Source organism: Triticum dicoccoides, chromosome 5B (genome assembly GCF_002162155.2).
Source record: "Triticum dicoccoides isolate Atlit2015 ecotype Zavitan chromosome 5B, WEW_v2.0, whole genome shotgun sequence".
NCBI classification, from domain to species: Eukaryota; Viridiplantae; Streptophyta; class Magnoliopsida; order Poales; family Poaceae; genus Triticum; species Triticum dicoccoides.
The window spans coordinates 724555960-724566577 of NC_041389.1; the positions used below are offsets into that span (position 1 = coordinate 724555960).

Below are 10618 nucleotides of genomic sequence, written 5' to 3' on the forward strand. Positions count from 1 at the left end.
TATCTAAATTATTATGTCAAAACTAGACTATTGCTTTGAATCACATAAAAGTCCAAATGTCCATACTATGAAGAAAAGAATATGATATGACATGATAAACAACACTCCACATCAAAAATTCTATTTTACCACTTACCTACTCGAGGGACGAGCAGGAGTTAAGCTTGGGGATGCTGATACGTCTCCAACGTATCTGTAATTTTTGATTATTCCATACTGTTTTATTATCAATATTGGATGTTTTATAATCATTATATAGTCATTTTATATCATTTTTTGGTACTAACCTATTGACATAGTGCCAAGTGCGAGTTGCTGTTTTCTGCAAGTTTTTTACATCGCAAGAAATCAATATCAGATGGAGTCCAAATGCCACGCCAATTTACAATGATTTTTTATGGGCCAGAAGGAACACAACGGTCCCTGGTTGCATCTGGGGGGAGTCCCGAGGAGGGGAACACCTCGAGTGCCCCTTGGACCGACTCTTTGCTCTATAAATACCCTAATATTCCAGAAAACCCTAGGGGAATCGACGAAAAATTCATCCAGCTACCGCAGAGTCCAGAACCACGAGATCCAATCTAGACACCATCACGGAGGGGTTCACCACTTCCATTGGTGCCTCTCCGATGATGCGTGAGTAGTTCTTTGTAGACCTTCGGGTCCGTAGTTAGTAGCTAGATGGCTTCCTCTCTCTCTCTCTCTCTCTCTCTCTCTCTCTTGATTATCAATACAATGGTCTCTTGGAGATCCATATGATGTAAGTCTTTTGGCGGTGTGTTTGTTGGGATCCGATGAACTTCGAGTTTATGGTCAGCTATATATTTTTATATCCATGAAAGTTATTTGAGTTCTTTGATCTCTTATATGCGTGATCTCTTATAGCCTTGTATTTCTTCTCCGATATTTGGGTTTTGTTTGGCCAACTTGATCTATTTATCTTGCAATGGGAAGAGGTGCCCGGCAGTGGGTTCGATCTTACGATGCTTGATCTCAATGACAGAAAGGGAACCGACACGTATGTATCATTGCTACTAAGGATAAAAAAACGGGATCCATATCTGCCGCAATAGATAAACGGATCTTGTCTACATCATGTCATCGTTCTTATTGCATTACTCCGTTTTTCCATGAACTTAATACACTAGATGCATGCTGGCTAGCGGTCGATGTGTGGAGTAATAGTAGTAGATGCAGGCAGAAGTCGGTCTACTAATCTTGGACGTGATGCCTATGTAATGATCATTGCCTGGATATCGTCATGATTATTTGAAGTTCTATCAATTTCCCAATAGTAATTTGTTCACCCACCGTTTGCTATTTTTTTCGAGAGAAGCCACTAGTGAAACCTACGGCCCCGGGGTCTTCTTTCTCATATATTTGTCTTGCGATCTACTTTTTCCTTGCGCTTATTTTTAGATCTATTAAACCAAAAAATACAAAAATACCTTGCTGCAATTTATTTGTTCCGTGATCTATTTATCCCATCTACAAATTTACCTCATGCCCTTTGCCTATCTTGAGGCGCCGTACCCCGAAAGGGATTGACAACCCCTTTAACACGTCGAGTTGCGAGGTGTTGTCATTTGTGTGCAGGGGTTGTCTACGTTGTGTTGCTTGATTCTCCTACTGGTTCGATAACCTTGGTTTCATATCTGAGGGAAATACCTACCGCCGTTGTGCTGCATCATCCCTTCCTCTTTGGGGAAATACTGACGTAGCTTCAAGCGACATCAGGCCGGCACGGAGGGGCGAGGCGGCCGGGGCAGGGCCGGCGCGGCGGGACGGAGCGGCCCGGCGCGGCGGGGTGGGGCGGCGAGGCAGGCCGGGGTGGCCATAGCGGCGCGGCAGGCCGGGGCGGCGAGGCGGGGCAGGGCGGCAAGGGCGGGGTGGCGGCACGGGTTTGGGATGAGGGAGGGAGAGAGAGGGGAGAGAGACGGATAGGGCGAGGGCGTTTTGTTAGATAGGGCACAGCTCTTTGCCGTCCACTAGCAGACGGCAAAGAGTCTAGCTAACGAATGTTAGTTTGGCCACTTGTTTTGCCGCCTGCTAGCGGACGACAAAGACTCTTTGCCATCAGCTAGCGAACAACAAAGAAAGTGGCTGTTAGGTGGCCCTCGCTAGCTGCCCACCCTGCCTCTTTGTCGTCCGCTAGCAAAGGTTCTAAGCCGTCAGCTAGCTGACGACAAATATACGGCTGATGGCAAACAATTTCTTTGCCGTTAGTTTTCTTCAAGCTGATGGCAAAGACCCTTGCCATCAGCTAGCTGACGACAAAGAAACGGCTGCCGGCAAAGTTCCTGATTCCAGTAGTGTAGTCACTTCCATCGTGTTAATTTGATTCGCGTTCGCTACTTTGATAATTTGATATGTGGGTGGACCGGTGCTAGGGTGCTGTTCTTATTTGAACAAACCTTCCACTTATGATTAACCCCCTCGCAAGCATTCGCAACTACGAGAAAAGTATTAAGATAAAATCTAACCATAGCATTAGACATATGAGTCCAAATCGGTCCCTTACGGAATAGCGCATAAACTAGGGTTTAAACTTCTATCACTCTAGCAACCTATCATCTAATAACTTCTCCACAATGCATCCCCTTAGGCCCAAAGATGGTGAAGTGTCATGTAATCGACGTTCACATAACACCACTAAGGGAATCACAACATACATATCATCAAAATATCGAACACATATCAAATTCACATGACTTCTCCCGTGACCTCAAGAACAAAAGTAACTACTCACAAATGATAATCATGCTCAAGATCAGAGGGGTATTAAATAGCATAATGGATCTGAACATATAGTTTTCCACCAAATAAACCATATAGTAATCAACTACACAATGTAATCAACACCACTAGTCACCCACATGTACCAATATGAGGTTCCGGTACAAAGATTGAGCACAAGAGATGAACTAGGGTTTGAGATGAGATGGTGTTGTTGAAGATATTGATGAAGATTGGCCTCCCAAATATGAGAGGGTTGTCGGTGATGACGATGGCTTCGATTTCCCCCTCTGGGAGGGAAGGCCCCCCGGCGGAATCGCTTCGCCGGAGAGCAAAAGTGCTCCTGCCCAAGTTCCGCCTCGAGTCGGCGGCGTTTCGTCCCGAAAATCCTGTCTTATTTTTTCTAGGTCAAAAGACCTTATATGCCAGAAGATGGGTACCAGAGGTGGGCTGGGATTTGTGGGCACCCTGGTGTCTTGTGGGCACCAGGCAGCCCCCTCTGGTGGTTATTTGCTCCAATATTTATTAAATATTCCAAAATAATGCTTCATAAAATTTCAGCTCATTTGGAAATGTGCATAATAGGTATATCTGACATAGCTTTTTCAGGTCCGGAATTCCAGCTGTCGGTATTCTCTCTCTTTGTGTAAACCTTGCATATTATGAGAGAAAAGGCATTAGAATTACTCCATAAAGTGTTATTGTGCATAAAAACATTATGAATAATAGTAGGAAAACATGATGCAAAATGGACGTATCACCATTCAAGCATGCAGTTCTCTCCATCACCATGCAAAATGGACGGTGGCCACATCGTTGACGGTGCTCCTGGCGTCATTCCCCTCCTTGTGGCAACGACGAGGTCAACTCCCCGTGCTTCCTTCTCCCTCTATGCTCGTGTGAAAACACTAGTTTTATGTGAATGGGCGGCAGCGCCGCCATGGCGTCGTCATGTCCTTGGAGGTGCCGTCGTGGGCATTTGAGATGGAATGTGTGCGCGGTGAGTGCGGATGCTTCCTGGTGCAGAAGGTGGTGCGGTGTGGCATCTATCGCGTCGATGACGGCATAGTCTCGATGATGGACGTGTGTTGATAAATGTGCGTGGGATGGTGGTTATGTTTGGTGCCGTGGGTGTGTCTATGGAAGTAGGGCTTGAGAAGGTCAATGAGTGGATCTCTCCTGAAGTTGGGATGACGCAAGATGGCGGGGCGTATTATGGAGCGGTGCGCACTGAAGACCAGTTGGCGATCTCGACTCGTCGTGGGGCAGCTTGGGGAGCTCATCTGATTAGTGATGTGTGATCATGGCACATCATCAAGTTAGCAGGTGTAGCGGCATTGATAGTTAAGAAGGTGACTTTAGATAGATCTGATTGTTCCATAAGCAAAACGGCATCTCTCCTCCTGGTGCTGCAAAGAATATAAGAATCTGTCCATCAAGACCAAGACACTCAACCACCAAATTAAAAGGCAGCAAAGCAAAGCAAAGCAAAAAAGAAGGTCCCTTCTTGTTGGCTCTCCCTCTCTCTTAATCTTAATCTAATTGTCACCACCAGCTTAATCTTAATCTAATTGTTAGGACAGGCAGCCAAAATGAGCAGCATAACCCCTGGCATGGCATCACATCACATCACATGGTTGATCCCCTTGTTTGTATGCTCTGTCACTCCTCCTCACATACTTCCATTTAAGTACATTACATGACTGCCTGTCCTCTTTGTCTACTCCTACACTGCAGTACAGTAGAGTGAAATTAACGGAATCCAAAGCTCTTAGGCTGTTGGGTAGCCGATCTAGAAACAATTAGAAAAAAGTTTCATTATCTTAGAATAACAGACGTTTCTTTTTAGTCTGCATATAAGATTTGGTCAAAATCAAACTTAGAGCCATAATAAATCCGCCGAAAATCACAACTTGATTCCTTTCCTCTCTCTGTTGACATGGACAGCCTCCATTTCCATTCCTTTTCTTGCCACCAAACCAAACCAAAGCAAGCAGCTTTCGCGCACTAACCACAGCACAAGCACACTGCTCCTCCCCTCCCCACATTTTATTTATTTATTTATCTATCTATTTATTTTACCCCTCCTGTCTGCGTCTGCTAGTCCAGCCAATCCATTCTCTGTAACTGTTCCTTCCTAGGAGAGAGGGAGAGGGAGGGAGCACAAGGAAGGATTTCTCCCACAGTTGTTGAATTTTCTTCTTGCTTGTCCCAAATCCCTACCTGCCTGCCGCATTTGCTCTTGCTCCCGGATTCCAGCGCCCCCATCCAGCCAAATTCCCACTTCTTCTTGTGCATTTCTGGTCCAGATCTTTGGCTGCCGCAAGATCTGAAGAATCACCCCATCGACGGCGACGGCGATGAGGCCGGAGGCGAGGCTCGATTCGGCGGCGTTCCAGCTCACCCCCACCCGCACCAGGTAATCCCGGCCACTCAAGCTCACCCTCCCAATTCCCCATACCATCAGGGGCGGATCTGCCCGCCAAACCAAATTCCCCATCTTTGCTGTCGCGCCGCCACAAAAGATGAAGGGAATGCCCAAAGCTCTGCTCTTTCTGCTACATACACGTGGTAGATCCAGGAGATGGATACCATTTATACCTATTGCTGAATTTGTCTTCTGCTGGTTACTCAAGCTTACTGATTTTATTGGCATCCGCAACAATTTCTTGTGTGTGTGTGTGGCGGTAACAGTAGCATTACAAAGAAGGAATTTTTATGCTTGTTCCCTCATTCCTCATTTTTTCTAGGTGTGATTTGGTTGTGGTGTCCAATGGGAGGAAGGAGAAGATCGCCTCCGGCCTGCTCAACCCCTTCGTCGCCCACCTCAAGGTCGCCCAGGAGCAGATCGCCAAGGGAGGCTACACCATCCTGCTCCAGCCGGATCCGGGTGCCGACGCGCCATGGTTCACCAGGGGCACCATCCAGAGGTTCGTCCGGTTCGTGAGCACGCCGGAGGTCCTGGAGCGGGTCACCACCATCGAGTCCGAGATACTGCAGCTCCACGACGCCATCGCTGTCCAGAACAATGCAAATATTGGCCTCAAATCTGTAAGTGCACGATTATGATTATCATCTGTAATGTAATGTGTACCTGTTTGCTTGTTTGTTGAGAGTAATAATAATAGCACAACAGTGACATGTTTGTGTTTGGGATTTGCCAGGCAGACGCCCATAATGTGGACTCCTCCATGGAAGGTACCATTCTACTACCGACTTCATTTCTACCAAGAAATCTTCGGCAATGCTTATTCGTAACCGGAAATGCAGATACTTCTGTTTTAGAATCTATCATTCATTCTAGAATTTGGTGCGGTGTACCATCAGTCACACCTGTTGAGTTAGTCGGTTAGGGAGCACATGGTAGTGGACAGCTCAAAAGTATTTTTATGTTTGATGCATGGCCTATCTTGTTTTGTGTTTATACATTCTGTTCTGTTTTACCTAACTTATATTGGAGGCTGAATATTCTATAAGATGGATTCTAACCATCCTTAAGTGCACAAGTTTTCAGGACAATCTGCAACTGCATAAAAAAGTTCAGTGGGAATCATATATGTTTTCTGATGATAGATTGATCTGTACTGAAACATGATTTTACATCCCGTGTTCCGTCGATAAATATACCTGGCATGTCCCTTTACAGGTAGCAAGACAAGTTATGATCCTGATGGTGATAAGGCACTCGTCCTGTACAAGGTATGGCTGTGTCGATAGGTAATAAAACTGTTTTTTCACCATGTGAATGCGTCGTGGTAAGAGGGGCTTACAACTCTCATATTTTTGACAGCCTGACACGCATCCAGCATCTCCCCTGCAGAATGACACTGGAGCGCATGAGGAGCATTCAAAGTATTTATATGCATAAACCCCCTTTTTCACCATGTTGTTTTTCGTTTCATTTCCCACATTCTTTTCTTGTTTATATGAAAAAACTACTGTCTTATTTTTTGTTTTGTTTCCTATGCTTTTATCTAATGAACATTTAATTTCTCACACTCATTCTACAGTCAAATTCAGCTCCTTGATTACCTTATCTGCACTTCTTTGGGATGATGTCTTATGCGTGAATGTTTTTTTTTAACAATGTTTTGCAGAGTTCAGCTTCTCAGAGTGCTGGAGACTCGCAAGACTGTCTTACGTAAAGAGCAGGCTATGGCCTTTGCACGTGCTGTAGCTGCTGGGTTTGATATAGACAACCTGATATATTTGATCTCGTTCGCAGAGCGTTTTGGTGCTTCACGCTTGATGTAAGTATGGCCTTCTAATGAACCAAGTAGTATCATGCTTGATGTATCGGATCTTTCCTCTGGATATGGCTTATATTCCTCTAGATGATGTGAACCTGAGGCTGCTGATTAATTTGTGCCGATTCCATACGAGAACTGCATAATTTATTGCATTCCATTCTGATGCTAATTATACAGTCTTGTTGAATGCTGTTGCAATGCACAAGTAGCTTAAGCAATTTCTGTGAGTGCATAAGTATCAAATCTGTAGCGCTAACTACGTGGATGTTCACTATCAATTAATAGGAAGGCATGCACACAGTTCATTGATTTGTGGAGGCAAAAACATGAAACTGGACAGTGGATTGATGTTGAACCTGAAGCAATGTCTGCACGCTCTGAATTTCCTCCCTTCAATGCTGCTGGCATTATGTTAATGGGAGATAAGGAAACAATGTCTGTCTCTAATGGAGATACAAATGGCGAAGATGCTGCTAAAGCTGGTATGTTGGTGCCATGACTTAACTTACTTTCCAAATGCGCACAAGAACCCTTTATTTTGTATTTGTACTTTCCAAATGCTCACAAGAATCGTTTACTTTATTTCTTCCATAGCCTATGCCAATGTTTTATTTTGACTTTTCCGTTATCTGAAAATTGTGACCCAAATTGTTCCTAATATATTGCTGCCTTCTGCTTATTTTTACACGGCAATTTTTCTTCCAATTTGAAATGGCCCTTTTGCCTGGTTATTATTGCGCAGGAATGTTGAATTTGTACCCTTTTTTGTCAATCTGCATACGCAATGGATTCATGTTTTGCCTTTTCTTTTTTACTGTGAGATAGAACTTGGATCCGAGGACTCATTTCTCTGTTGCTTGACAGATCATAGGACACCTCAGCACCCAGGAGCTCCCCATCATGGTCCATATCAATCAGGATATCCACCATGGGCAATGCATCCTCCTTACCCCATGCAAGGCATGCCACCATACTACCCTGGGGCGAACCCATATTACCCTCCTCCCTACCCCCCAACGGATGATCCCAGGTACAACCGTTCAGAAAGGAGACTATCAAGGAGGCACTCAGCAGATAGCAAGGACTTTGACAACTCCGATGATGAAAGTGATGACCAAAGTGGTTCAGAGAGGGAGAGCTCTCATGGCCGCAAGTCGAGTAAAAAGGGCAATCGCTCGGGCAAGAAGAAATCTAATGTAATTGTCATACGGAATGTAAATGTAACATCAAGGAAGAAGCATGGGTCATCAGAGAGCGAGTCGCAATCAGGCTCTGATGTGGCATCAGAGGATAGTGATGATTCACACAGAAAATCCAGCAAGAGGAATCATCATAAGCGCTCAAGCTCGAAGAAAAAAGGGGATAAAAAAACCACTGCTGAGTCTGAAGATGAGTATACAAAGGATGGAATGTCTAATGGGCAGCAAGATGGAGATCAAGGAAACTGGAACGCGTTCCAGAATTTCTTGCTCAGAGATGAAGAGAAGACAAGAGATCATAATGACGGGGACATGTTCGCCAGTGAAAGAGAAGCAGCACCACCTAGGAGGAAAGAGACCACACGAAGTATTGATGATCCTATTCTTTTATCAGAGCGAGGCTCTGCTGATGTCAATGAGCGGCATGCGATGTCTTTCAGTTCAGCCAACGGGAGACTTAGGGCCAGGCAGATGATGTCTGGTGATGAACTTATGATGTCTGCGGAAGGTCGGAGCTTTGTGGATGGTGGCATGAAGGAGATAGAAGCTGGAGGTGGGGGATACAGAAGAGGGGCAAATGATGACTTCATGGTTTATGGACATGACAACTCAATGGACAGGAGGAGCTCCTTGGACCCCCTTGCCGAGGCGCATTACAAGAGACCCACTCCTCTAGAGGAAAAGAAGAATGTGCACAGTATGGGCGATGAGTCCTTCATGATACCTGTTACCTCCAACTCACAGGATAATCTTGGAGCAGCCGGCCGTACTGCCATTGACATAGATGCCGAGCTTGGCTCAAGTGTTCAGAAAACATCAGATGCTAAGGCTGGAGCTGAACTTTTCTATGAGCCAGATGAGTTGATTCCAGAGCGTGGATTTGAAGATGTTTCATTTGGATATGACCCATCAATGGACTATGACAGCCACATGCAGATTCAGCGTGATGTCAGCGTTGAAGATGCAAATGCAGAGGACTTATCCGTTTGTGTTGAGGGTGAAGAAAAGATGCCGGGGAAAGATAAGAAGCTTAGAGGTTCACAGGAGGGCTTGGATAAAAGAAGGAAGGATGCCTCTGCAAGGAGATTATCAGCGCCCAAAGGCCCACTAACCGATGCTCAGAAACGCGCGCAAAACCTACGGGCTTACAAAGCGGGCCTTCAAAAGGAAAAGAAGGAGCTGGTATTGATGTTTTACTTTTATACTTAAACAGTTTATTCTTTTCTTCTGGTTTTAAGTGCAGTAATACCCTGTGATGTGTGCCCCACATGACTTTATTTACTCCTTTTTAACATCCTCACTGCATATTTTAAATGACCCAATTGAATCCATATACAACAGAGTGCTTTAGTATTATCTATCTCCTTTTGGTGTCACATATATCAAATGCCATTTTCGCATCATTGTTTCCTACCCCTGTTAACTGTATATTTTTCATATGTGTCAATAGAGTAGAAGACCACCATGTAGAAGCAAATAATAGGGCGAATAATGTGGTGGAGAATGTCATTTGTTTGCATCAGCAGAATCACAGTTTTGAGCAGGAAACATTTGCTCAAACCGCTGATGATTTTTTGTTGTTGTAAATAAATAATCTCAGGAAGCGGAGCAGATGAAACGGCTGGAAAGGCTTAAGCAAGAGAGGGAAAAGAGGATTGCTGCCAGAAGCGGCGCATCGAATCCCCAGAAAACAGCAGCTAAAGCAAGCGCGGTGAGCAAGTCAACCTCATCCTTGGCTGAGATGAAAAAGGAGAAAAGTGGCGGCGGTGGCACAACCGAATCGTTGATTGAGCGATTGAAAAAGCTTGCTCAACCTAAAACCAATGCTTCAACTTTGAATCCCAAGTCAGCGACCGCGGACCACCCACGGAGAAGAAGCTTGCCGCAATAATGTCCCTGTGCTTTGGGGAGTATTTATTTAGTTTTTTTGATTGATTGATGAGGCCAACAATTCGATTTGTATTGATTTAAAAAGTTTGGTCGGTTGATTTCTAGTACATACCTGTGTTTGTTTGTAAGCAGTTTGTATAATCCGGCCTTTATTACATTGTATTGTATTACAATCTACACATTATTAACTCGGGTATATACTTGTGGATCGGACATATTGTGTACTAGTTCTGGTGTATATACGTACAATCGTATATGTATGCTGTAGAATGACTTGCATGAATGTATGCGGATCAGCTGAATTGATTTATGGATAGATTCTCTGTGTTTTTTCCCCATAAAGGATTTTTTTTGGGAGGAAAACGAGAGTTTTCATTGAGCAAGAGCATCCGAATTTACATTATCCATTACAAGTAACTGTTCAAAGAAATCCAGGTAATTGTTAGTGATTGTTACTGCTAAGTTTATGCTTGTGTTTTTGTTTATAGTATTATATTATGCTTAGACAGCACAGTAGCAGCTTGTTTTGTTGAAAATTTGAAA

General features: G+C 44.4%; 1 protein-coding gene across 1 annotated transcript; it reads left to right on the plus strand.

Moving 5' to 3' along the window:
* Positions 1-4714: 4714 nt before the first annotated feature.
* On the plus strand, positions 4715-10324 carry LOC119313043 (COP1-interacting protein 7-like). The gene is made up of 9 exons (XM_037588858.1): positions 4715-5155; positions 5487-5787; positions 5901-5934; positions 6383-6435; positions 6527-6588; positions 6834-6986; positions 7272-7468; positions 7851-9367; positions 9786-10324. Exons 1-9 carry the CDS (start codon positions 5097-5099, stop codon positions 10074-10076), a joined length of 2667 nt encoding a protein of 888 aa, XP_037444755.1. The 5' UTR covers positions 4715-5096; the 3' UTR covers positions 10077-10324.
* Positions 10325-10618: the final 294 nt, after the last annotated feature.